This window comes from Pelodiscus sinensis, chromosome 29 (assembly GCF_049634645.1).
Source record: "Pelodiscus sinensis isolate JC-2024 chromosome 29, ASM4963464v1, whole genome shotgun sequence".
NCBI lineage: Eukaryota > Metazoa > Chordata > Testudines > Trionychidae > Pelodiscus > Pelodiscus sinensis.
Genome location: NC_134739.1, coordinates 6,178,551 through 6,206,275, shown reverse-complemented (window position 1 = coordinate 6,206,275; position 27,725 = coordinate 6,178,551). Strand labels below are relative to the sequence as shown.

At 52.8% G+C, this 27,725-nt stretch overlaps 1 protein-coding gene across 5 annotated transcripts; it reads left to right on the top strand.

Moving 5' to 3' along the window:
- On the top strand, positions 1–26,477 carry CYB561 (cytochrome b561). Of its 5 annotated transcripts, none has more exons than XM_075911634.1 (7): positions 3–155; positions 18,581–18,769; positions 19,916–20,161; positions 21,527–21,625; positions 21,936–22,039; positions 22,383–22,540; positions 23,882–26,477. In XM_075911634.1, the coding sequence occupies exons 3-7, from the start codon at positions 19,957–19,959 to the stop codon at positions 24,075–24,077; spliced, it is 762 nt and encodes a 253-aa protein (XP_075767749.1). In that variant the 5' UTR covers positions 3–155; positions 18,581–18,769; positions 19,916–19,956; the 3' UTR covers positions 24,078–26,477. The 5 variants fall into 5 exon arrangements, with proteins under 5 accessions (XP_075767747.1, XP_075767749.1, XP_075767748.1 ...); XM_075911633.1 differs by having other exon boundaries at positions 18,581–18,773; XM_075911632.1 differs by lacking the exon at positions 18,581–18,769 and having other exon boundaries at positions 1–155.
- The last annotated feature ends 1,248 nt before the right edge of the window (positions 26,478–27,725 follow it).

Sequence of the window (27,725 nt, the reverse complement as noted above, 5' to 3'; positions counted from 1 at the left end):
CCAGTCAGCGTGCCCGTTGCCGGGGCAACGCCGCGGCCCGGAGCGCGCCCGGCCCCTCCCGCCGGAGCCGCTCCCCGGGCACCGGCAGCAGGAAGGGCCGGGCCTGTCCGGCGGCGCCGACCCAGCCAGCGGCTCCTCGGCCCGCCCCCCCGCAGGTAGGAGCCCGGGCCCGGAGTGCGGGGCGCGCTGGGCTCTGACACTGCGCCCGTCGCCGCGGCGTCTGGGCGGCAGGGGCCGGGTGTGGGCGGAGATCCCGAGTGGCGCCCCCTCTGGGGTGGGGACTCCCCCTCCCCCCGGACTCGGTGCCTCTGAGCCCCAGATCCCCCCTCCCCCCGGACTCGGTGCCTCTGAGCCCCAGATCCCCCCTCCCCCCGGACTCGGTGCCTCCGAGCCCCAGATCCCCCCTCCCCCCGGACTCGGTGCCTCTGAGCCCCAGATCCCCCCTCCCCCCGGACTCGGTGCCTCTGAGCCCCAGATCCCCCCTCCCCCCGGACTCGGTGCCTCTGAGCCCCAGATCCCCCCTCCCCCCGGACTCGGTGCCTCTGAGCCCCAGATCCCCCCTCCCCCCGGACTCGGTGCCTCTGAGCCCCGGATCCCCCCTCCCCCCGGACTCGGTGCCTCTGAGCCCCGGATCCCCCCTCCCCCCGGACTCGGTGCCTCTGAGCCCCAGATCCCCCCTCCCCCCGGACTCGGTGCCTCTGAGCCCCGGATCCCCCCTCCCCCCGGACTCGGTGCCTCTGAGCCCCAGATCCCCCCTCCCCCCGGACTCGGTGCCTCTGAGCTCCCCCTCCCCCCGGACTCGGTGCCTCTGAGCCCCAGATCCCCCCTCCCCCCGGACTCGGTGCCTCTGAGCCCCAGATCCCCCCTCCCCCCGGACTCGGTGCCTCTGAGCCCCGGATCCCCCCTCCCCCCGGACTCGGTGCCTCTGAGCCCCGGATCCCCCCTCCCCCCGGACTCGGTGCCTCTGAGCCCCGGATCCCCCCTCCCCCCGGACTCGGTGCCTCTGAGCCCCGGATCCCCCCCTCCCCCCGGACTCGGTGCCTCTGAGCCCCAGATCCCCCCCTCCCCTCGGACTCGGTGCCTCTGAGCCCCAGATCCCCCCTCCCCTCGGACTCGGTGCCTCTGAGCCCCAGATCCCCCCTCCCCCCGGACTCGGTGCCTCTGAGCCCCAGATCCCCCCTTCCCCGCAGAATCGGTGCCTCTGAGCCCCAAAGCCCCAGATCCCTCCCCCCAGAATCGGTGCCTCTGAGCCCCAAAGCCCCAGATCCCGTCCCCCCCAGAATCGATGCCTCTGAGCCCAAAGGTCCTGATCCTCCCTTCATGCCCCTCCCCCCATGTCTCTGCGCCCCAGCAGAGCTCTCGGGGTGTTCCTGCTGCATCTCACCTGCTGAGCCTCAGCTTCTCAGGTCTACGTCCCACCTCTCCACACAGCACGCTGCATGCTCAGGCCCCATTGCCTGGGCCAGGGGGTGGCTCTCCCGGTGCCCTGGCTCTGAAGCGGTTTGTTTGCCTGGCATGGGGCTGGCACGTTGTGCTGGCAGAGCGCGCTGATCCATGCTGGCAGCATGCAGAGCTCTCGGGAATCCAGCTTTTCCTACACTGCACCCCGATTGACTCACTAGCTCTCAGTGGCTGGCACCGTCCCATGGCAGGCAGCCCTGAGGGGAAGCTTGGTTCTGGAAAGAGCAAATACCTGTGTGGTTTGTTTGACCCCCCAAGGGCTCAGGATGGGGTCTCCTGTGTAGGGGGGTAGCTGGAATGTCCATACTTAGGCCTCTAGGGGGCCAGGTGATTCCAGCAGGCATGCCCAGAAATGCTCCCACCCAAGAGAGGCGCATAGGCAGTCCCGACCCCATGTTTGCATTAGTGGGGGGAGTGAATTCAGCTGCGTTAAGGCCGAAGCCACCGGTGGGGTGCAGTTCGGTGCCTGCTCCCAGCACACCTCACCTGGACAGGGCCACGGGAAAGAGCTCACCTCGGGGAGCTGGGTGAGACTCAGCCTTTCGTGGCCATCCCCGTGAAGCTGGGTTCTGCGCCTAGGCCCTATGGGATTGCAGTGCACCTCTTGTTCTGGTTTGGGGTTGAATGGGCTTCTCTTGGGAAGGCGGAGAACAGTGAGGACAGTGTTTTGGCAGAGAGGATCCACTCACTTGCCTTTCTCAAAGCCTGGTTGACTTTGTTGGGGCTGATCCTGCATCAAGCAGGCGGTTGGACTTCCTGAGGTCACTTTCAACCTAATCCATGACTCCGCTGTGCTTTTGCTGTCCTGTTACCTCCCAGTCCTCCCTCACTCCTGAGCGTATCTGGCTTTCTAAGTGCCAATCCTAAGCCAAAGAAAAAGTATTAGCAGAACAGATTGGTCTCTCAGTTAATTGATGCCAGGCCCTTTCTCCCTGCCGCATTTCCTCCTCAGCAGATGGACCTTTTTGTCAGTCAGTGCTGAAACAGTGTGATGGCTAAGAGGTGCATTTAGCCATGAGGTGGGACAAAAAGGCAGCGACCCTCAGAGAGGACCTTAAGCCAGGTTCTACTTGCCCTGCCCTTTGGCTGTGTCTACACTGGGCCACTTATTCCGGAAAATCAGCCGCTTTTCCGGAATAAGCTGCGAGCTGTCTACACTGGCCCTTGAATTTCCGGAAAAGCAACGATGCTCTACTGTACAAAATCAGCCGCTATTCCGGAAAAACTATTCTGCTCCTGCTCGGGCATAAGTCCTTATTCCGGAACACTGTTCTGGAAAAGGGCCAGTGTAGACAGCCCAGTAGTCTTTTCCGGAAAAGCGCATCTACATTGGCCACAGACGCTTTTCCGGAAAAAGGGCTTTTCCGGAAAAGCAGACTGCCAATGTAGACGCTCCTTTTCTGGAAAAACTGAAAACGGAATAGTATTCCGTATTAATCAGTTCCGGAAATTCATGCCAGTGTAGACGTAGCCTTTGTGTTCTCCAATCCAGCTGCCTTACGCTTGCATTTGTTGCCAAGAATGTCGTTGTTACAGCACCAGCACTTGAAGAAATTGAAGAGGAGAACATTTTCCCCAGGGGGACTGGACTGTTTCTCTTTTTTTCCTGTTAAGATTCTACAAGCCTGTAGCAATTGCCCCACATCTGTTTACTTAGCCAACTTGAAATAACTTCCTTTTCTTTTAACCTGCCCTTGGGTTTGGTTGGGGGGTTATTGACACTTGGTTCTTGAAGAGATTCAGATCTGATACACATGTTTTTGATGCAAGAGAAATACCCAGGCAACAGTAATGACAAATTAGATCTAAGGGCAAGAGTGAGCAGCAAGTTAGACAGAACTTTGCAATGGGATGTGTAATCCTGGACTGCAGAGAGGAAGGATGGCCCAGTGGTTAAGGCACTAGTCTAAGACCCTGCTTGGTTACTTCTTCTGTGACCATGGTCATGTCATTGAGTCTCTCCATGACTCAGTTTCCCATCTGTAAGATGAATGTAGGAGCATTTCATCTGTAAGATGAATATAAGAGGATTAACTGCATTAAAAATGATCTCATATGCTGTGGTAATGGGGGCCAGATAAATTCCTAAAACAGACATTGCATTTCCAGAGCAGGGAGATAAGAGTTCTTTGCAAGGAGCACCCACCTAGAATATTGCATTCCATTTTGGGCATTGAGTTACCAGAACATTATTGACACTGGAGGGAGTTCAGAGAACAAACAATTGACTTGACCCAGAGGATTTGATTTATAAGGAAATGTTAAGCCAAGGGCTTGAATTCCCAGGGCTTAGTATCCACAATCAGGACTTAATTTCCAGGAGAGCTGGTTCCACTTTTGCTTGCTTAGCTGTCAGATCTGTAAACATGTCCAGCAGCTGCCACTGTGACGCTTACATCTAGATTTTCACAACAGTTCAGCACCCAGCATGCATCTGATCTCTGAGCTCTCGCGAAAAGCTAGCCCTACAAATTCTAGCTGGGTGTTTTATAGTTTGATCAGTGATGACGAAGGAAGGATATAACACTGCAAATATTTGCAGACTGTTTAGGCCAAGAAGGAAGGGAATTGGTTTGTGTAGTAACCTGAGGTTTACCTAGAAGTAATGGGATGAAATAATGGAAAAGCTAGGCTGAATATTGGGATATAATCTCCAGTGTGAGAACTTTATTTAACTGTCCAACAGTGAGTAATGGAAAGGGTAAAACCCCATTACTGGGGACTGGACAAGGGTAGCAAATGCCAGACTGGATAGTTAGCTAGGGTTTTTCCACCTCTAGCCTGAATTTGTTAAATCACCAGCTGTAAAAACTCTTTTAGGGAGGCTGCATTGTTTGTTGTCAGTTGCTTTATTTCAAAGCCCCAGTGGGGTGTGAGTCTCCCCTGTTTCCTGGGCCTTTGGAGGGATTGCTTCAGTGCCTACATTATAGGAAGTAGAGGTGGCACTGAAGTGTTATGCCCCCTGCGTGCAGTGCCCAGGAGAACACAGATCTTTACAAGTGCTGGTTGCTTTACCCTTTCCTACAGTTGCCCTGCGAGGCGGAGGGAGTTAACTGCTTCTGGACCTCCATTTCCCAGCAAGCAGCAGGGATCTTAATTAGGCATCTTGCCTCAGGTTGTTACCAGGTTAGCTGAGGATGATTGTCAGGAGGTGATTAACTTAGCCTGAAATATCAGGTGCAGCTGAGAGCACTGGGTGAACAGCTTTCACTTGGCGGCTGACACGGAGCTGCAGAGAGGCTGCTTTCCCTGCTGTTGGAGACTGAAGGGTGTGGACGGACTTCCCCAGGAGCCCATGTGAGTCTTAGTCTGACTAGCTTAATGTGGAGGCGGTAGGCTTTAATTTTGGGAGTACCCTGACCAGCACCACTGATCAGCCCCCGTAGCAGGGCGCTTGCTGGATTCTTGCTACTGAGTGTTAGTGAGGTGGGACTTGTGTATTTTCCAGCAGAAGTTTATTATTTATTGGGGGCTGGGGGTGCATATGCCTGTTAGACCGTGGGTGGGAAGTAGCAGCTCTAGGGATGTGTCTTGTTTTTCTTTTTGCGGTTCAGAACCTCTCTTATTTCTCTTATGCTTCCCTGGGAGCTGCTGGAGATAGTCAGTGGAGGCAAAAGGGGTGGGGAACTGGGATGAGGGGTCCTTGGCTTGGACTGCACAGCTGGCAAAGAGGGTGAGGAAAGCTGAGGGAAATACGAGGCGCTGCAGTGCGCGGTCTCACATTGTGTGTTTCCATTGCTGATTAGGTGAGGGGAGGGAGAACGACTCTCTTGATGCCATGAAGCAATAATTAAGGATAAGATTATGTCATGGATTTGTGACCTTTTCCGCTTCGGCCCTGGGGCAGCGGGGCTGGAGCTGTTGCCAGCAGGGACTTGAGAGCCCCCAGGTATCTGCAGTGGGCTCTTCTCCTCTCCCTCCTGGGGCTCAGTCCTCCTGTCAGCTCCCTTTATTTTTAGTAGAAGTCACAGGCAGGTCACAGACTTCTGTGAATTTTTGTTTATTTTCCACAGCCTCTCCGAGACTTCCAGTAAAAATAATGGTAATGACAAAATCTTAACCTTAGTAACAAGATTTGTGAAGGTGTTTTCCCCTCCTCAATAGAAAATGGCCCCTGTGCGGTACCACTTAGAGGGGACCCCGAACAGAAGGAGACACGGGTCTCTGTTCTCTCATACTATCAAGTTAGTCTTCATGCGAACTGTTCTGCTGCCTTGGCCCTGCCTCGTGTTACTTTTTTCCAGGCCCAAAGAGCAGCCATGAAGTTAAGTCAGAGTAACCTTTATTTTAGATTAAGAGAACAAAAATAACGTCAGCGTCAGAGCAGAGGATGAGGGTTTCCTTCCTCTGTGGCAGTCTGCCCTGAACACACAATAGCTGCCGTTCTCTGGCAACCAGGAATCCCTTAGAAGGTAAGACCCAGATTTCCAAGTATACAGCACCCACAGCTGGGACCAGGGCCTAAAAGGGCTCAGCTCTCAATGATACTGGCAGGGTGTTAGCAGCCAGCATGCTGAGGAGTCCTGTAAATGTAGCTACTCAGAATGGTACCTAGATAGGAGCTGAGATTTCTGGAAAATCTGGTGGTTAAAGGGGCAGTGTACAACCTATCAAGTCAAAACAGTTACAGCCGGATTCACTTCCAGACTGACTCCTTTTCACAGCGTTGCCGTGTGATTGTGGCTAGTTCCTGAACCAGCTGCACATGAGGCCTCTAAAGCTCATCTTACAAGCAGAGCGATGCAGGATTAAAGTCTGGTGGAGTTCTTCCTCCATGCATCCGTAGGAGGTGTCAGGTCCCACACTGTGTGCTTTGCTGCTTCCCTAGTGCCTCTTTCTGTCTGCATCCATCTGTTTGCCTGCCTTGAACCTTTCTATGTTCCTGGGAGAGGGAGGCAGGTTGTAGCCAGGGCCATCTGTGTTCCATCGTGCTGGGGGGAATTTCTCTTGTCCCCACCATCATGTCCTGCTTTTTCCCAGCATGGCACCCACCCTCTGCTGGAGGCACCTGGATTCCACATTCTGTGCCCTAGAAATAGCTGCTGATGCCAGTTCTGGTGTCGGCTGCACTGGGGTTGGAGTCAGAGCCTGGCAGACGCCTTTTGTGGGGTGGGGGTTGGAGAGATGGCAGTTCAAGTGGTGTTTGTACATGGCTTTCCAAGGCTTTTTGTTTCTCTTTGTAGGATGGGGGGGCTGACAACCCCCCAGCCATCCAGCCGTTGGTCCAGAGGAGGCTTAATTTAGGGCTAGGAATTTTGGGATCACCTGTGAGTAGGGATGTAACTATTTAACCAGTAAGCATCCCCCTTATTAGATGATGCTTATCAGTAACTGGTTAGCCATCAGTGTGCACAGGCAGGGGGCCGCTCCAGACTGGTCGGCCGCTCCAGACTGGTCTGCCGCTCTACAGGGGATCCCAGTTAAGTGGTTAACTGGGACTTAACATCCCTACCTGTTGGATGAGGGGACTGCATCTCTTTTCTTTTTCCCCCTTCTCTCTTGGGCAGGGGCAGGATTTCCCCTGATGAAGAACTCTCATCCCAGCCCTGCAGGTGCCTTGATGTGGCTGCTCTGTATTCACGAGGAAAGTGCTGTTCTCGGGTTTGTGAGTGTCTCATGTGCCTCCTGCCTCCATCATCCAAAGGCAGGCGCATCTGTTCTCTCCCATGACCCAGTCCTTTAATATTCCCAAAGGGACAGTGCCTGCTGCTCTCCTTGAGACTTTTTGGTTGCTGATGTTCCTTCCAGAGCCTCTTCTGCCCTCGGGCTGCAAGTGCCACACGCACACAGCTGGCATTTGCAGTGCAGTCTAATAGAATAAGCCAGTTGTCTTAATCCACTTATCGGTTATGATCCAATAAAGCCTGCAGCTCTGGCTGGGAGTGAAGTGTGTGTGTGCTTAATAAATCTCCCCTGTTTCAACTGCCCTCTTTAATCTGCCTCTGTCACTTGCATAGAAACCGCAAGGAGGAATTAAGGGAGCTGCCTGCTGCTCCCCGACCCTTTCAGACTGAGCGACTTTGAAGCCTCAAACCCCAGTGCTGGGAGTTAGGGCATAGTTAGATTTTCTCCAAAAGACGTTTGTGTGACATGAAAAGAAAGGCCACTCGTGCGGAGACACCGACACCTTGTCCTGTCTGCCTTCAGTAATGGGGAATACTTACCTACCTGGCAAGGAAACTAACTGCCGAAAATTGCTTTGTGCGTCTTTAGGCCTTTCCTTGTGCATGTGAAACTGGCCACACAAAGGAAAGGCAGCACAGTGTGAGCTGTCAACCCCCAGCAGCAACCTTCTCCCCCACCTGTGCTAGGGCTGCTGCTCAGACCCTGCCGAGAGTCCGGTTGGACTGTAAGGAGGGGTTCTGTCCCAATGGGGTTACAATGATTCTCCTTATCCGCTGAGGATAGGACAAGCAGCAATGGGCTTAAGTTTCAGCAAGGGAGGTTTTGGTTGGACTTTAGGAAAAACTTCCAAGGGATAAGGGATCTTTCAGAAAAGGCTTTATTTTCCGCAAGATCTGCGTCTAGACTGGCGCTTTTTTCCAGCAAAGCTCCGTACCGGAAAAAAGTGGCAGCCATTTTTATGCTAATGAAGCGGGGGAGATTTAAATCTCCGCTTCATTAGCAATTGCGATACGTCTAATTTGCATCCCTTTTACGAAAAAGGGATGCAATCTAGACATAGCCAGGGTGTTTAAACGCTGGAATAAATTGCCTAGGGAGGTTGTGGAATCTCCATCTTGGAATGTTTTTAAGAACAGGTTAGACAAACATCTGTCAGGGATGGTCTAGATGGTGCTTGGTCCTGCCGTAAGTGTAGGGGACTCTCACCTCTCTGTCTTTACTGCCTTGTTTGATTTTTTTTTTTTTTTTTTTTAAATGGAGTTCTTGAGAGGAGTCAACTAGGTTTGAAACAAACTTAGCTGCAGCCTTAGCTGGAATTGAAGCTCTGTTTGTGGAAGCATGATGCCCCTCTCTGGAGTCAGCAGCAGGGGTGAACGGGGACCTTCACCTTTCTCTCTGGAATTAAGACCCTTTGCAAATGGCTTATCCAGCAAATAGGATTCCTGATTTTCACAAAGAGATGTGCAAAGCAGCTGGTACAGAGGCAGCATGTAGCGTTCACATGCTTATCCATTCATTTGCGTAGCCTTTAGCAATGAGGCTGCAATATTGGAGTCTAATTAAAGTGACCTTGTGCAGTCTCCATTATCTTATCGGTAGCACAGGGAGATTGATAGTTACCAGTCCCCGAGGCCGGGCTGGGTCAATAAAAACTGTTGCAATGTGTGCAAAAACATTAATAACAGCTGGGGGAAGACTGAATGAATGGTCTTCTCGCTCGCAACCCCCTGCTCCTTCACCCAGCGATCTGGATACACGTGGGGGTGGAGTAAGCTTCCAGCAGAGCCATTCCCCTGGGATAAGTTCCATATGGATCCTGCTGGTATGTTCTTCCCCCTCTGGCTTTTTTTAAAAAAAGTTGAAATTCTACAATGGGGTTAGGGTGGGGGTGAGGGAAAGGGTCTATGAGATAATGATATTAGAGGTGATAACCGTCATTGGACCTAACCATGTCAGTTACAAGATCAAGAACACATGTTCCTGTTCATCCAGAAATATAATTTATGCCATCATGTGCCAAAAGTGTCCGTCTGCTATGTATACAAACTTCTCAGACACTTCACCAAAGAATCAATGCACACACAATAGGCATCAGACCGTTTCACAAAGAAAAAACGGTTTCTTGCCATTTCAGCCAGACTGGTCATTGTCTCAATGACCTCACTACGTACATCCTGCTTCAAAGAGACTTTAACACCAGACTACAAAGGGAAGCCTCAGAACTGTTATTCATGCTTAAATTTAACACTATGAATGGGCCTTAACAGAGATGCTAATTATCTTACCCATTACAAAGATAGCTTCCCCAATTATCACCCCTAATATTATCTCATAGACACTAACCTCCCCCCTCACCCCTCCTCTGTTCTAAAATCTGATTTGTCAATTTTATGTGTTCACTTTTTTTGATTGTATCTCTGGTATATATGGTCATGCCAATTTTCTTCCACAATTTGATCTGAGGAAGTGGGTCTGGCCCAGGAAAACTCATCACCTAATAAACCATCTTGTTAGTCTTTAACGTGCTGCATAGTTCTGTCTTTTCTAACTGTCAGGGTGGTTAAACACTGGAATAAATTGCCTAGGGAGGTTGTGGAATCTCCATCTGTGGAGATATTTAAGAGTAGGTTAGATAAATGTCTATCAGGGATGGTCTAGACTGTACTTGGTCCTGCCATAGAATCATAGAATAATAGGACTGGAAGGGACCTCGAGAGGTCATCGAGTCCAGCCCCCCGCCCTCAAGGCAGGATCAAGCTCCGTCTACACCATCCCTGACAGATGTCTATCTAACCTGTTCTTAAATCTCTCCAGAGAGGGAGATTCCACCACCTCCCTTGGCAATTTATTCCAATATTTGACCACCCTGACAGTTAGGAATTTTTTCCTAATGTCCAATCTAAACCTCCCCTGCTGCACTTTAAGCCCATTACTCCTTGTCCTGTCCTCAGAAACCAAGAGGAACAAATTTTCGCCTTCCTCCTTGTGACACCCTTTTAGATATTTGAAAACCGCTATCATGTCCCCCCTTAATCTTCTTTTTTCCAAACTAAACAAGCCCAGTTCATGAAGCCTGGCTTCATAGGTCATGTTCTCTAGACCTTTAATCATTCTTGTCGCTCTTCTCTGTACCCTTTCCAATTTCTCCACATCTTTCTTGAAATGTGGCGCCCAGAACTGGACACAGTACTCCAGCTGAGGCCTAACTAGTGCAGAGTAGAGCGGCAGAATGACTTCACGAGTTTTGCTTACAACACACCTGTTGATACAACCTAGAATCATATTTGCTTTTTTTGCAACAGCATCACACTGTTGACTCGTATTCAACTTGTGGTCCACTATGACCCCTAGATCCCTTTCCGCCATGCTCCTTCCTAGACAGTCGCTTCCCATCTTGTATGTATGGAACTGATTGTTCCTTCCTAAGTGGAGCACTTTGCATTTCTCTTTATTAAACCTCATCCTGTTTACCTCTGACCATTTCTCTAACTTGCTAAGGTCATTTTGAATTATGTCCCTATCCTCCAAAGAAGTCGCAACCCCACCCAGTTTGGTATCATCTGCAAACTTAATAAGAGTACTCTCTATCCCAATATCTACATCATTGATGAAGATATTGAATAGTACGGGTCCCAAAACAGACCCTTGAGGAACTCCACTTGTTATCCCTTTCCAGCAGGATTTAGAACCGTTAACAACAACTCTGACTACGGTTATCCAGCCAATTATGCACCCACCTTATCGTGGCCCTATCTAAGTTATATTTGCCTAGTTTATCAATAAGAATATCATGCGAGACCGTATCAAATGCCTTACTAAAGTCTAGGTATATGACATCCACCGCTTCTCCCTTATCCACAAGGCTCGTTATCTTATCAAAGAAAGCTATCAGATTAGTTTGGCATGACTTGTTCTTCACAAACCCATGCTGGCTATTCCCTATCACTTTATTACTTTCCAAGTGTTTGCATACGATTTCCTTAATTACCTGCTCCATTATCTTCCCTGGGACAGACGTTAAACTGACCGGTCTATAATTTCCTGGGTTGTTCTTATTCCCCTTTTTATAGATGGGCACAATATTTGCCCTTTTCCAGTCTTCTGGAATCTCCCCTGTCTGCCATGATTTTTCAAAGATCATAGCTAAAGGCTCAGATACCTCCTCTATCAGCTCCTTGAGTATCCTGGGATGCATTTCATCAGGACCTGGTGACACGAGGGCAGGGGACCTCAATGACCTCTCGAGGTCCTTCCAGTCCTGGTATTCTTGTTTTCAAGAAATGTAGAATCATAGACCACAGACTCCTAAGCTACTTTAAGGTGTCCTGCAGACTTGTAAAACTAGCACATCTTAGCCCCTCCTTCCTGCATTTTTATTCATAAGCTGGAAGAGAGAGAAGTTTTCCTGCTTTTTCAACTCCCAATCAGTTACTCAATTTTGACTGAATTAGTCCAAAGAAGAAATTATTTTTTGATAACTGCTGAAGAGTCTATTGCTATTGCTGTCAAAAGCTGGGCTAGCCCTTCAATAAACTCTGGTTCCAGGGTTTAGCATGTGATTTCCAGTAAGTTTGTGGTTTTGACTCTCTTTAGAACGTCATCAGCAAACACATACTGCTTGAGTGGTCACCTCTAGCTCTGATCTCTGTTATGGTTGTCACGGGTGATTAGTAGAGGCCCAGCAGCATCTTCTTCAGCACTTAGGTATCTACCCTGGCACTTTTGAGTTGAGAATATTGGCAACCAAATGAGGCGGAGTAAGTACTTAATCCACCTGCTTGTTGACTGACTGCAGCTTAACTTTGTTGTTGGGTTGTCTTCTCGAATGTCTTCTGAAGTTCTCTCCAAATTCCTGCAGCATCAGCTATGCTGCAGCAATCTTTGTGCAATTTGTCAAAGGCTAAGGCAATAGGTTTCAGTACGTTCAGCATGTCTCCAGGACTTCTCCTTCGTCCAGCAATGATTACTTTGGCTTTTTATCACAATTGTCTTCAGTAAGTGTTGTCAAAATAGCCCAATTCTTAATACATTGCTCAGAACAGCCAGCCCCTGAATTCCATCATCCACATGGGGAGAGAATTAGTTTGTCTGAGTGCCCCTCTCAAGCAAAGTAGAGTTGTACTTACATCTTTGACTACAAGAGGCATCAGATGAGAACTGCACCCAGGTTAAAAGTTTCAGCTTCCTTTCGTTATCTTCTAGATTTCTTCTCCTCCTTGCTGCATGTGCAGGATTGTGATACTTGACACTTGTTCAGTATGTTTATAGCTGTTTCAGTTAATACTTTTAAATAGTCTGCTCTATGGGCATTTCCTGGCATATTGTTTCTGTGAGGGAATACAATATGGGGTTGGCTGTCACACATGCACTGTGTACACTGCTCCACCCATCAAGACTCATATTAATGAATTTCCTGTCAGTGTTTTTTACACACTCTTCTATTTCCTTCTCGCTCACTGTACCCAGGATCCTTCTAGCAAAGTTGGCGCAGCCTGTAGCCTGCTCATACTGATTAGGGTTGCCAGATAGTTTCACAAAAAATACCGAATGTATACTGAAAGTTGTTGAGCACCAAAAAAAAAGTCACTGCGCCTTTTAAATCTCCCTACTCCCCCTGCCTCCATCAGATGCGCAGGGGAAGATTGTCCCCTGCGGCCTTCTGTCTGAGACAAACATTAAAATACCGGGCCAATACCAGACACCTGGCAACCCTAATACTGATTGAACCACGTCAATGTTCTGAGCACAATGACACACGATGGAGAATGCGTTGATTAAGTGAACTGAGAAGTCTCTTAGCCTATGGACTCTTGCTGGAATTGCTTGTCTTGATTCCAAACTCAGTTATACATGTATTGAATGAAGTTTTGTTTTTTTAATAGCAGTAATTTTCTGTCTGACGTGTAGTTGCAGCAGCGTTGGAAGGACCACAGGTGACTCTGAAGTTGTATGCCTTGCAGATGGTGGATGTTCATAGCTCCTAATCTGTAAAGTGGACACTGAAGTGGTAAAAAAGTCACACTCATTCACAGAGTGTTATTCAGTGCATCACTTAAAAAAAAAATAGAGTATAAATGAAATATTCCTCCTATTGCTACTGTTTGTACTGCTGTTTCAATGAAAAAAATGATTCTAAAACTTTTTAATAGGGAAAATAATGATTTAAATTATTAAAACCTTTATCTGTGGCAGCATTCCATATGACTTATGGGGAAAATATTTTAAGTGTTAAAATTAAGTTTATTGGGCATTTTTTAATCTAAGGCGTTTGATTACACTGAGCAAGAGTCAGTTCAGAAATGTAGCATTAATAGTACAGATGTAACTGATAAGTACTCCCACAATAAGCTAACATGACATTTACAGTTTGAAATTCATAAGTAAATTTTCCACTCAGAACACGTTTTACGACTTGGGGCCACAACAGCCCTGCCTACAACAATCAAAGCTGTCAAGGGTGGTGGGGAAATGAGTTTACTAAGCAGCTGATCCAGATAGTTCAGACATGTCCATGTCATCATCAAATTCAGAATCCTGTGAAGAGTATTTTTTTTCATATGTCAGTTCATTCACGAAGCATTGGGCTTAAATTGCAGTAAGGGAGGGCTAGGTTGAACATTAGGAAAAACTTCCTATCACTCAGGGTGGTTAAACACTGGAACAAATTGCCTAGGGGGGTTGTGGAATCTCCATCATTGGAGATATTTAAGAGCAGATTAGGCAGACAGCTGTTAGGGATGGTGTAGGTGGTGCTTGTCCTGCTGTGAGGGCAGGGGACTGGAGTAGATGATCTCTTAGAATCATAGAACTGGAAGGGTCTTTGTTCTGACAACATGCCTTGGATCTCTTCTTTACACAGTTTACATTTGGCCCATGTTCCTTTTTTCCACCCAGAAGAACAAGATTTTCTTGAAAAATTCCCAAAGAGGATTTTATTTATAACCTGCAGCTATGAGAAGTTCCCCAGTGTAGGAGAGAGAAAGAGGCTGAAGCATGGGGCTGGTGCTTGAACCAAAGTAAGCAAGAGATATACAATGAGTAACAGACAGGCCATGTCAAAAGCAAATGTTTGCGGGCAAGACAGTGTGTCTCTGCACCGGAACTGCGAGCACTGATAAAAGTACATGAAATATGTACAAACATACCATCAGGACAGTACAGGACACCCAGCTGAGTACATGATAAAATAGTTTGAAACAACAAGAGTGAAAGCAGAACAATGAGCAGTGACTGCTTTGGAGGAAAGTCCAAGGGGAGGTACCACACATGTTATTAATGCATAAGATGCTACGTATGGTGGGTATCATAGATTGTTCATTTCTGTCTGTAAATGTTTGGGTACCTCACTTAATTCTTTGGCCGGCCTAGGGGGCGATAGTGAACTCCATACTATCGATTGAGCCATGCCTATTGTCCCGGGTACAAATATGTAGGGGCTCAGAGACTATCTGGCTACCGACAATAAACCTGACTCAGGTGCCTTCGTATCTTATCTGAGTCTGTGGCCTTTAGGGGCTCTTGTGAAGTCTATTGTGTTAGCTACCTGCGCAGAGCTGGCAGGATATACTGAGGGAGCATATGAAAACGCACACAGCCGAATGTTCAGGAGCAGGAGATGTGTCAGGGTGCCACACTAGTGAATCCTAAATTTACTGTATCGCTGTCCTGAACTGCTACATTGGTGACCACGACGTGACTTGGAAAGTAAGCGAGCGGTCTGCTGTAAGAATCGCCATCTAACATGGCAGAAAGCCACGAGTTTGGGAACCCCCTAATCTTCTCCCCTGAAAATCCCCGTGAGGTTGAGGAAGCATGGACCCACTGGTTTGCCAGTGAAGGGGGTTCATTTGAATTTAAAAAAGAAAGTGTGGGAACATGGACAGGCATTTGTAAAGCAATGGTAGAAACTGAAGCTCTAAAGAATACCGTAATTTAGCGAATGTATCCCACACCCGAATATACCCTGTAGTTTTTTCTATTTAAGTAAAAAAAATCTTGTATCCCCCAAGCACAAATATAACCCACCGGCTATACAAGACTTTTCTGTGCCAGGGGTATATTTGCTGGGGGGTATATTTATGGTGCAGCGGGGAGCGGGGATTAGCCACTCACCGCCCCAGGTTCCAGTACAGCCTCCAGCCTCTGGGGGAGAGGGAAAGGGGGGTGCAGGGTTTGTAAAAATGAATATAAGAGCAGGGTATATTCGCTAAATTACGGTAGTAATACAAGTAAAAGAGCTAGAACTTTGCAATTGATGTCTATGGCCGTAAGATGGCTTAAACAGCATTCCACTAGACTAGCTTCCCAGCTAAATGAAAAAATAGAGAAATAGAGGAAGCAACACAGGCTGTCGAGCATTGGAAGGTTCGGGCTCTGCTGGCAGGGCAACAGGCAGGCCAGACATGTGATTGCTCGAACAAGTAAAGCAGGAAAATATAACATCAGAAAAAGCAGTTCAGAAAAGGGCAACAAAAATGATGAGGGGTTTGGAACGGGTCCCATATGAAGAGAGATTAAAAAGACTTGGACTTTTCAGGTTAGAAAAGAGGAGACTAAGGGGGATATGATCGAGATCTATAAAATCATGACGGGTGTGGAAAAAGTGAATAAGGAAAAGTTATTTACTTATTCCCGCAATAAAAGACCCAGGGGTCACCAAATGAAATGAATAGGCAGCAGGTTTAAAACAAACAAAAGGAAATTTTTCTTCACTCAGTGCAGTCAACCTGTGGAACTCCTTGCCAGAGGATGTGGTGAAGGCTAGAACTTTAACAGGGTTCAAAAAAGAGCTAGATAGATTCATGGAGGTTAGGTCCACCAATGGCTATTAGCCAGGATAGGTAGGAATGGTGTCCCTAGTCTCTGTTTCTCTGGAAGTGGGTGACAAGGGAGGGATCACGTGAAGATTGATTACCTGTTGTGATCCCTCTCTCTGGGGCATCTGGTATTGGTCACCGTGGGCAGACAGGACACTGGGCTAGATGGACCGTTATTCTGACCGAGTATGGCCATTCTTAAGCTGTTAAAAACCTGGAAAGCACCATCCCCTGTTGTTAAACACCAGATTGCAAGCACTTGTACAGTGCCTGAAGAATGGGAAGAGAAATGGACAAAGGTGGCCCTGGCAAATTTAAGATGAGACGGCATCCACTGCTTTGGAACCACAGTCGGATGAGGGGCAAGCCCAACGGGACAAAGCTTAGCATCTCCATTCGACCCTTGTTTAGGGTCTGAAGGGTACAAAGCAAATAAGAGTAAAAATGGCTATTAAAACCAAACGGGGCGCATGGGTGCGAAGATGCAGAAAGAGACCCCTCCTGGAAAGGAGAAGTAGTAAAGTACATCCTTAAAACAAATATTGCAAAAGTTTGGGCATAGCTCATGGTCTGAAGAAGCTTAGCTCATGTTTATACCATGCAGACCTTAAAAACAAATTGGCGAAATATTTACTGGTTTACAAGCCCTTAACCTCAATCAAGAGAGCTACTGCCTCAGTCTGGCTGTTCTAAAAAAAACCCTGTAAGGAGGTGTTTTTAAAAAAATAGCTGACTGCCGAAATGAACATTTGGATTTACCTAAGAAAAGGAAGCAGGAGGGGTGGGGGCTCGTTAAAGAGCCCACCCTGCTTGCTAAATTAGTAGTGGAAGAAGCCTGTGTCCATGGAAAGGGGCCATTCAGCAGGGAAAGCAGGATGTGGCCCAGATAAGCAGGCAAGTTTGGATCCCTAAGGACACAGTGGCAAAAACAAGGGAAAGCAGTGAGTACAGGCACTGGAAATTTAAATTCTTGGAACAATACTTAAAACGGTGATATCTAAGCTTTTCCTTTGAAGGAAAAATGAAGTGACTTAAGTGAGAAGTTAACTCGGCGGAGTCTGGAAGTAATTGGGCAATTAAAGTGTTGTAAAAATGCTAAAAAGGAAAAGTGGTATAAAAAAAATTCTAAGCCTTTCCAAAGAAGAAATGAACCTCTTCCAAAGGAATGTCTGTAAATAATCTAGCAAAGTGACAATCTAATAATCATTTAAGATGCATCCATCGTTCTGGGTACAAATATGTAGCGGCTCGGAGGCCATCTGGCTACCGACACCTATGAACGTGCTTCATTCAACAATAAACCTGACTCGGGTGCCTTCGTATCTTATCTGAGTCTGTGGTCTTCGGGGGCTCTCATGAAGTCTATTTTGTTAGCTACCTGTTCGGAGCTGGCACGATATACTAAGAAAGCATACAAAGGTGCACACCGCTGAATGGTTATCATTGCTGACGGAGCAGGAGACCTGTCAAAACACCACACCAGTGAGTCCTGAATTGATTGTATTGCTGTCCTGAACTACTACGCTCCCCACATCAGATCCCTGATGTTGAAATCGAAACGAAACACAAGACTCCGAAGGCACAACATTCTTCATCCCATTGTGTCAATGTTGCTCCTTTCTGGGTGCGTGTGTGGCTGCTTCTCCCTTGTTACATAACTCCCCAGGCTAACATCAGAAAGAGAACTAGCAGCAATCCAAGATGGCTGCTCACGTAACCCACATGCCTGTTGTGCTGCAGTATTTTATGTCTGCAGATGGAGCGAGGCAGTTGAGAAACAAAGGGTTTTCTCTCTCTTTGTGTATCTGTGTACACATGCGAAGAGGCAGAGTAAGGCTACTTACTTGAAGTGCAAGACCCGTCCAATCAAGGGCTGGTAGGCAGCGGGCCCGTCAGCGATTCTCCGTGATCCAGAGAGTTCTTCTGGGGTGGGTGGAGCCATAACTATTTGAGAACTGAGCCACGCAGACCTCAGGTTGGGAGAAGCTATCAACTAGGAGGATGTGACCACCCAGGCAGGCTCAGTGGCTGAACCTGAGATACACGACGGTATCTCTTGGTGTCCGAGGCCAGGTCCCAGTGCCCGGTGATGACTTTTCCTATTTCTACCATCCCTGGGCCCCTCTTAGGAGCAAGCCTTTAATACAGAACATGATCTGTTGTGTCATGTTCATAACCCTTGACCTCCAAAGTTAGATATTTCCAGCCTGACTCCTCCTTTATATAGAAAATCAGCTTTTTCCTCTAAATCTTGGCTAGAGGTCCATGGTCCCAGTGTTCATTTTTATTCACATGTTTTGCGTGATTATAATGTGTATTGTATCAAAATGGATTAAACTGAACCGATTTATTAAAAAAACCAAGAAATGTGGTGTTTAAATAACCACAAAAATCCAATATTCTCTTTTTTCCCCCCCTCCAAAAATGATTGTTTTATGCACCCTGGATTGGCTTAAATCTCCTCAGGTTACAGTTTTTATGTTTTGAAGCCTTTAGGATTCAGGTTTTCAAGCTTTTTCTCTGCATTTGTGTGCTATCAACTTGCTTTGTAAAAGAAAGCTGGGAGTCTCACCCCGAGGCCAGGAGCTGGGCTTTAAGAAAATCACCAAATTGCCACCCCAGTGAGACCCATTCATGTTACGCTTTATAAGCCCAGTCGTATGAATGTTTCCCTGCAGTCCTACCTCAGAGTCCAGTCATGGCCTGGGACCCTGTCATAGCCAGCTGCTGTACAAACAGAACCAAAGAGTCCATGATATAAATAAGACAGACATGAGGCATCAGCTGGAGAGACGGCACGAGCAAGCCCAGTGAGGACAAAAGGGAGCGATTGCTTGACGAGAGAAGGCTCTGGGCAGGATACAGCGGTGGGTAAGGAAAGGAAAGTTAGTTCAATTTCATAATCCTTAGCCGTGACTGTTACCACAGCTGGGCTGAGTCATGTAGCCAGACCTGCTGCACCAGGTGAGCATGTGAGCGATCAATTGATCCTCTTAACACCCCAAGCTAATCTGGCCTGGTTCTAGGCAAACCAGGAAGCTTTTGTGCATCTCCTGGCAGATCAGGGCTGGAGCAGGGTTGGCCAATGAGGGCTGATACTGAAAGCAGCTGCTAAGCTGGTCAAGAGAGACTCTTCTGCCAAGCCTGCCTGTCCTGTTCCTGGCCGCCTCCCTTCTCTCTCCAAAAGGAAAACCAGTGGTGGGGGATCCTGGCCAGGCATACGGTAAGAGCACAAGGAAACCCCCTGGCCTTGAGTCACTGAGCCTGGACAATTGATTCAGGCTTGTGCAGACGGGGCTGCCGCAGGGATAAAATGGCAGCGCAGATGTTCTGTTGTTATGTTTAGCCCAGCAGCCCAGGCCGGGTTTGGTTCCTGGTCAGAGAACGTGGCCTCGACGTTGTGAAAACCTACAAAGTCAGTTCTGCCCCAGTTCTGTGATGGGACAGAACCGGCCTGGGCCTTGGCACCGTGGGTTTGTCTTTGCAGTGTGGACATCACAGCCAGCCTGCCTCCCCCTGGGGCTGCGTCCTTCCCGTTAAATGTCGTACAAGGCCATCCACTCCAAGAGCTGGTGCTGCCTGTTGCCATGCCAACAATGCAGGGATGTGGCTGCGCATCGCTAGGCCCAGCTCGGAGCAGGACTGGCATTGCAAAGCTCAGTGGGTGAAGGCCTGGACCCAGGGCCTCTGGGCTGGCCAGCTCTGTGGGCACTGCTGGGGCTGTGAGCGGGTCGGGATTAGGGGTCCGAGGTCCTGCCTGAAGCAGTTGCAAGCTGCTCTGGGGAGACTTGTCTCTGAGTCCAGGTGGGCTGGGAACGAGGGATGGGCCTAGATAGCAGGTTTCTGATCCTGCCCCCTCTCGAAATGCAAATGGGCGCCAAGTCCAGGCTGGTTGAGCGGAGCCCGCAGCCCTGGAGAAGTGGCGTGAGCGATGTGTCTGGTGCCTGTGGGCAGCCCGGTGCTCCCAGCTGCTGGCGTTCTGCAGGCTCATCTCCGTCTCCATCTTCTTGCAGCCTGAGCTTCCATCCCAGGACGGCCACTGGCTCCACCCAGCATGGACGACAGTCTCTCCAGGCCTCCAACCCCAGCAGGGCTCTCCTGTTACCTGGCCATCTCTCAGCTCTTGGGTCTGACCGTGGTCGCCATGACAGGAGCCTGGATGGGCCAGTACCGGGGCGGGATTGCTTGGGAAAACTTGCTGCAGTTCAACGTCCACCCGCTCTGCATGGTCATTGGCATGGTCTTCCTCCAAGGGGACGGTAAGCGGGGCTCCGGATGCTGAGGTGCCGGAGGGCTAAGAGGAGAATGCGACCTGCCTCCACCAGGCTTCTCAGCCCCCTGCCACAGGCGCCTCCGGCTCCTTTGCTGGAAAGCCTGCGTGTGCCAAGCTTGAAACGTGGAGTTACTCCTGGTTCCCACGGCCTCTGGCTTTTGGCCTTCCCTTGCCCAGCTGTGGTTCGGCAGCAGCAGGGCTGTGGGGCTAAGAAGGGAACTGGGGCCAGGAGCAGCTGCCCGGCCCGGCCAAGGACAAAGCTGGCCCCCAGTGTTAGCAGCGGGGCCTGCAGCTGTGGTAACAGGTGCACCGATCCTGGCAGCACTGGGTCTGGACAGGTTCTTCTGGGGTGCTGGACTAGGGTGCTACCAGACAGGGCTGGGCAAACGGGCCCATGCCCAGAGGGCGAGGGGCAACTGGGCTTGGGTGTTGCTGGGCAAAGGGGGTGCAGGGCACTGTGCGGGGGGCAGTGCGGCAGGGCTGGGGGCACAGGTGGGAGCACAGTGCAGGGGCTGGGCGCTGTGCAGAGGTCGGGCAAAGGAGCACAGTGCAGGAGTTAGTGGTAAAGCAAGCACAGCTTGGGGGTGCCGTGGTTGGGGAGCCCGTGGGTGCCAGGGGAAATGGGTGGTGCTCAGGGCCGGCCCGAGCCATTCATGCACCTCAGGAGCGCAGCCCCACCTGGTCCGGCAGCCCCGCGCGGCGCCTCCTACAATGGGACGCCCGGGCGGTAGCCCAGTCAGCCCGTAGCTTGGCCCGGCTCTGGTGGTGCTCTGCCCACAGGGACCAGGGGCACCGAAATACACATTTGCCCAGGGCACCATTTTCCCTAAAGCCAGTCCTGCTGCCAGATCCCCCAGCCCCCTCTCTGGGGCCGGTGCTGTGACTCCGTTGGCGAGGTCTCTGCTCTCAGCGCTGTGGCTCGCGGAGCACTTCGGACTCAGGCCTGGAGGCCGACCTCATTCCCCGCCCTGTCACACGCTGATGTGATTGTGCAGAGCCGGGGGCGGTAATTGTCTCCCAGATGGCCGCTTGGGCTGCGTCTGGACAGAGCCGGGCTGGGGAACGTGCATCAGCAGGTGCCCCCGGCCGGTCCCCGTGGCGCAATGAAAAGATGAATCCCAACAAATTCAATCTGGACACGGCAGCGGGGAGAGCAAGTGCTTACGCTCCCGCAGCACGAGCCAGCCGCCTCCTCCAGCGGCTCCGAGACATTCGTTGCTCGGCTCTCCCAGGCTTCCTGTGATGGGTGTAGCTTGCCTGGTCCGGCCGGTGCCCTTGGCTGGGGGCTGCAGAGCCGAGGAGGCTGGTCCCTGCCCGCCCACGCGCCCTCATGCCCCTTTCTCTCCGCCAGCTCTCCTGGTTTACCGGGTCTTCAGGAACGAGAGCAAGCGCTCTGCCAAGATCCTGCACGGGCTGCTCCACGCCTTCGCGTTGGTCATCGCCCTCGTGGGTGAGTCTCCGCGGAAGGTGGCCTGGCAGGACCGTCCCGGCTGCGTTGCCTGGAGGGGTCCCAGAGCTCAGCGGTTCCCGCATGGGGAAGCTTTTCTTGCTCCCCAGGCTCGGGGCCCGTGGCTGGGGCTCCGCTGCCCACGCTGGGGGCGGGGGATGTCACGCGACTGCGCCGATAACGAATTAGGCCAGTGACGTACCCACAGCTGACGGGGCCGTATCCTGCAACTGGCCTCGTTAGCCCTGAGGGAGGCGAGGGGCACATGGATAATGCAGGGGGGCCCTTCTCTAACCAGCCACCCCTTCCGCAGGTGTGATCGCCGTGTTCGATTACCACAGGAAGCAGGGCTTTGCGGACATGTACAGCCTGCACAGCTGGTGCGGGATCACCGCCTTCAGCCTCTACTTCCTCCAGGTGAGGAGGGGGAGGAGGTGAGCTCCATCCTGCCTCGCAGGGGGACCCGTTTGGGCCTGACTGGCAGCGCGCTCCAGTGGTTAGAGCAGAGGCTGAGGGGCAGGGCTCCTTGTTCAGTCATTGGGCATGTCACTCCCTGGTGGATTTGTTTTGAATCCCCTGGGCTGCCGGCAGGAGCTGGTGCCGGTGTCAGCCTGCGGCAGGGCGAGGCTGGACTGGCCCATGATCCCCGGGCCTTGTGTGGTTTGCTCTGCTACCCGAGGCCTGCTGTACTAGCACCTAATTCCAGTGGAGAACCCGGGGGAAGGTGCCCTCAGCCCCTCTGCACTTCTCCCCCCTCCAGTGGCTCTTGGGCTTCAGCTTCTTCCTGTTCCCTGGAGCATCCTTCTCGCTCCGCAGCAAGTACAAAGCCCAGCACGTCTTCTTCGGCGCCTTCCTCCTCGTCCTCTCCATCGCCGCCTGCCTGCTGGGCATCCTGGAGCTGCTGCTCTTCAGCATCAGGCAAGTGACAGACGCGTCAGGGCCGTGGCCCCTGCCTGTGGGAATTCACAACCCCCCCATGAGCTTGGAAAATGAACCCTGGGCACGTGCCGCTCTGGACCCAGACTTCAATCCACCCTCAGCGTTCGGGCCCTCACACCTCAAAGCCTTGGGGGGGGGAGGGTCCAGCCCCTGCCTGGTTCAGCCCCTTAGAGGCCCTTTGTGGCAGATACACAGAGGAGACTGGCCAGCGCCAGCAGAGCCTGACTGGGGGGAGACCCACCGGCCCCTAGTGACGGGAGCTACGTAAGAGCGGCCGGACTGGGTCAGATCAACGGTCCATCCAGCCCGGTGTCCTGTCTGCCAATGCCAGATGCCCCAGAGGGAGGGAACACAACAGGGAATCCGCACGTGATCCCTCCCGTCTCCCACTTCCCGAGAAACAGAGGCGAGGGGCACCATTCCTACCAGCCTGGCTAACAGCCACGGATGGGCTTAACCTCCCTGAATCTATCCAGCTCTTCTTGGACCCTGCAGCTGGAAGCCGACACACGACAAGCGGCCGTCAGAAAATGCAGCTTGAAGTGTTCCAGGGTTGTTTGACGGACAGAACTGCCCTGGTCTCCTTTCTGCAGGCTGACGCCAGGGGCCCCGGTTGCAATGTCTCTCTCTTGCCTGGGTTTAGTTTTCCTGGTTGGGATTCTCAGCCTGACTTGGAACAAAGCGATTTCCAAACGTTGCTGATTCCCCCAGACAGAAAACTCTGTTAGACCTTCTCTAGCCAGTGCGCTGAGCCCAGATTCTCTTCTCAGCTGGCATCCGCTAGCCCGTGGCAAAGCTGAGCCCAGATTCTCTTCTCAGCTGGCATCCGCTAGCCCGTGGCAAAGCTGGGGCTGTTTCCTGGTTTGCTCCCCCTCGTGGGTGCAGGCTGGGTGGGGTCAGATCTGTTACCAGCAGCCCCGGAATGGTTGGGAGCTGCAAGAGCCCTTCAAAGCCCTTCTCACTGCAGGCCCCACCCCCCCCAGCTCACCCCTCTGAGCTGGACCCAGCTGTAGGAAACCCTGCTGCAGTCCGGCTCCATGTGGCTCTGCTGCTCCCCCCATGCACACGCTGCCGCTGGGGTGGGAGCCGCCCGTTAGGACAGGCCCTGGCCATCTCACACCAGAGGGTGCCAGGAATTCCTGGCCCTGGCCCCTAGGATGCGCAGGAGAGAGGGAAACGCTCCCGTAAGTGGCTGGGGGCAGCCCGGTTGCTGTAGTGGGGGGGAGGGTGGTACAGGGCAGCGCGGCCATTTTCCTCCTCTGCAAGTTGCCCGAGGGAGGGAACCTCTGTCCTCAGCGCAGCCCCTCTCTGCTCCTGCAGGACCACCTACAGCTCCTTCGTGCCTGAAGGGATCCTGGCCAACGTCCTGGGCCTGCTGCTAGTCGCCTTCGGGCTGGTGATCGGCTACATCCTGACGCGGGAGGAGTGGAAGCGGCCGCCCGCAGCTGAGGAGCTGGCCTTGTCCATGGACTTTAAGACCCTCACCAATGGGGAGAGCCCTAGCAGCAGCCAGTGACGGCTCCCTGAGCTGGGGCCCTGCCCGCAATGGCAGGACTCGGCTCCCTCCTGCATGTACTAGCCCCACCGTGTCGCCGTTCCTGGTGTGTTGCTGTCGCTGTTACCTCTCTGCCGGGGGCCGGGGGCCAGCAGCTCGCTCAGCCCCGTCCTGGCACTCGGGGTTGTCATATTGTCCCTGGGCCCTTCTGCCAGGCCCCTCCGGCACAGGGCCAGGCTCGGTTTGGGGGTGCTCTGTGCAAGAGCCAGACGCGGGGCGTTCCCCTGGCGCTGGGGCTGGCCGGGGGGTGGGCCCTTCTCCACACCCTGCGGCCTGGCTCCCTCCACCACCAGGAGGGACGTGATTCCGTGTCCCAGCGTGCCTGGCCAGTGCGGGTCGTGCGCCGCACGAGCAGATCCCGTGTGGCTGAAGGCGGGTGCCTGGTGCCTGGTGGCTTCTTCCCCCCTCGTGCTTGTGACTGCAAAGCGGCGTGCTCAGCCACGGCCGGCCTGCGGGGCTTCGTGCCACGCGGCTGGGCCCGCTCTCTGGGCCCGTGGCTGCCAACCCCGGAGCCCCTTTCCCTCTGGCGAATGCCGAAGCAGGGGTGGCTCCGGCCCTGGGCTGTGCAATGGTCGATGGGTGTTTGTCTAGCCCGCGGGGCGGTTAGACACAGGCCGGAGCCGTCCTGGGCCGATCCCGGCCGGCGCGTACACGTGCTGCTGCCCGCCCCGGTAGGCTGACCCCCTGCCCGCCCCTCCGCCCAGCCTCGGGCGAACGGTGTGAGAAACGTGTCCCTCCCCCGCGCGGGGAGCCCGGTTCCCGTCTGCACCAGTGACCCTGCCTCCAGCTGCTCTTCCTGGCTGCCCCGCAGGTCGGTCCGTCCACCCGCCCGTGCTGGCTCTTCTGTGGGGCGCTGCTGGCGCTGGGCTGCAGGGGCTGAAAGGCTTTGCAGACGCCTCCTGTGGCAGCAGCACAACCCCCGCCCCCCCCCGCCTGTGGGCCTGTCCAGTGAACACTCCCTCGGCCTAGCCCCACCCCTGCCTGCAGCCGTGGGAGGCGGCCAGAGCAGACACCATGGCCCCGGGGGGCGGAGGAGCAAAGGAGCCGCAGCCTCGTTTCCTTTAGGCTGCCTGGAGCCTGCTAGCAAACCCCTGGAGCCCCCCTCCTGGTCCCACAGGGGCAGAGCGCACCCCATGGGCTGGCGAGGGGCGAGGGAAATCATGGCTCTGCTAGAGCTCCCCTTGCCCCATTGCAGGCCCTGTGGCAAACCGCCCTGCGAGGAGCATTGCTGCGGTGGCAGGGGCCGGGCAGACTCACCCCAAGCCCGAACTAAGGCTGAGAAATCCAGCGGAGGGTTTGCTTGACAATACGAACCCAGGCACGTGTGGCCCCAGCAGGAGCAAGCGGGGGGGGGGGGGGGAGGGACAGTTCCAGCCTTTCCCAGCCCCGCTGGTGGCGAAGGGGAGGGCAGACAGCAGGCAGCCCTGGTGGGAGTGGGGGTGGGGGGGCTAGGGCAGGTGCATGGCCCCAGCCTTCCCCAGAGCATGGGGCCGGCAGGTTCCCAGCCCCAGAGTGCAGGCTGTCTCCCTGCCCCCATCCTCCCCAATCCCAGGAGGGCGGGTGGCCCAGCCTCACAGCCCGGCCTTGGCAGGTTGAAGCCGACAGCCCCGGCAGGCCCAGAGGCTGAACAGTTTGTGACAGGGCCCGGCCTGGGGCCTGATGTTTAATTCTGCACTTTCTGCAAGGGGGTCGGGCCCATGCTGCTCCCTTGTGACCCCCCTTCGCTCATTTTACTTCTGCCAGGAGGGACGTCAAGGGCCGTTTGGAACGTCTGTAATGAGGGAAAGGTGGATGCAGCTTTGTCTAGCAATGCCAGAGGGCGTGCCCCCCCCCCCCAGGTTTTAAGCCTCGCTCTAAGGCCGCCTTCCCTACATTAGAGGTGCAAACGAGCAGGGTGCACAGAATCCTGGCCAAGTTGGTGCAAAACTGTGAGCTGCGTGGATTGAAATCCCCTGCACCTGACAGGATTTCAACCTGTTGCCGGCCATGGGACAGCCCAGTGCCCGGTGTCCTTACAGACACATGCCCAACGCTGTAGTTTGTTCAAAACAGCAACCCTCTGCTAGCACCGGGGGGGGCCCTCCCAGAGGCGCGTGCACCTCAAACTGCCAATAGACAAGCCTGTCACACACGCACGTCCCAGGCAAGCAGCGCGAATCTGCAGCCGAGTCTTGCCCTGCCAAAACCTTTCCTGCGCCAAAGGCAGGCGCCTGACTTGCCCGTGGCTGAGCAATGCCCGGCTGGGTCTGTTTGGGGGGAGGGGGAGGCAAAGCCCTGTCAATGATCTGCTGACCTACCGGTCTGTGTGTAAGCTGTTGGCCTGTACTGTGCTGCACCTGAGTCAATAAATGGTGGGAACGAGCCTGGGCCACACGTTCTAGTTTTGCCAGGTGGGCAGAGCATCCTCGGGCCATCAGCCGGCCTAGCACGGCACGTGCTGTGCATGCACCCAGCAAGGGCTGCGCACCGGGGGTGGGGTGGGGAGCACTGCTGAGACACTGGATGCGACTATGTAGATTAGGGCCCCCGGTGCGTGGGTGTGAGTTTGGGCTCCAGTTTCGTTGAGGCAGATATTGAAAGGCCGCGAGGTGGCTGAACAGGGGCACACACCAGCTAGCTCCTGTTTACCACGCTGCCCCATGGAACGTGCTGGCCAGCACAGCACGCGCTAGAACTGGGCCCCGGACTCAACCATGTCAGGGCCATACCGCCATGGGCGCTTGGCTAAGGGAGGGTGGGGCTGTTTGGTGCATATTGGCAGGTGATGCATTGTCCTTGAGTACCCTGCTCTGATTTGAGCTAACGTGCTGCTCCCGGAGAGCCCAGCAGGGGGCAGTCTGACGGCGGTTTGCTAAAGAGCAGTCAGTGCAGCCAGGCGCACCGTACCAGCCAAGGCACTACACCCTGAGGCCGCAGGTGTCAAACTGGGTTATGCATCGTTCCCCCTGGTATAATGCACCCCATGATCGGGTGGCTTGGCAGGGCTGCGGGAAGCAGGCGTGGCCAACAGCAACCCCACAGTGTGGCTGACAGGCTTCGGCTGGGGCTCATTTGGTGAATGCCAACCCCCATAATGCCTCGGCCACCCCATTTTTCTCTTCGAGGCATGTTATTTATCACCAGCTCAAGGCGCTGGAACATGCCTTTTCCTCGTGGGGGCGCCTTGGTCGTGCTACAAGCAGACGAGAGGCAGCCTATGTGTGCCACAGACAAGCTGCTCTGTGGGGGAGAAAATTCTCCCAGGCAGCAGGCGGGTCTGGGCAGCGGACTGCTTAGGACAAGCCTGGTCCAGTCTCTTGCATCCCACACGAATGACAAGAGGAGGCAGACTCGCCCCAGCCCATCCACACAGGCTCCAGCAGTGAAACACCCAGTGTTGTACGGCTGGGCTAAGTCACCAGCCAATGCTCTTAATTTCAGGCTGCAGTGTGAGGAAAACACCAGGCCAGACTCTCTTTCCAAGTGTTAACCATTTATAAATAAGTACATTTTTTTCATACGTACAGGTCATTGTACAGATTAGAATCTGTATACATTGGGAGAAAAATGCATTCGTTTGAACTTTTCACATCTATCTCACAGCTCACATGTACAGACAAGAAAACTCTG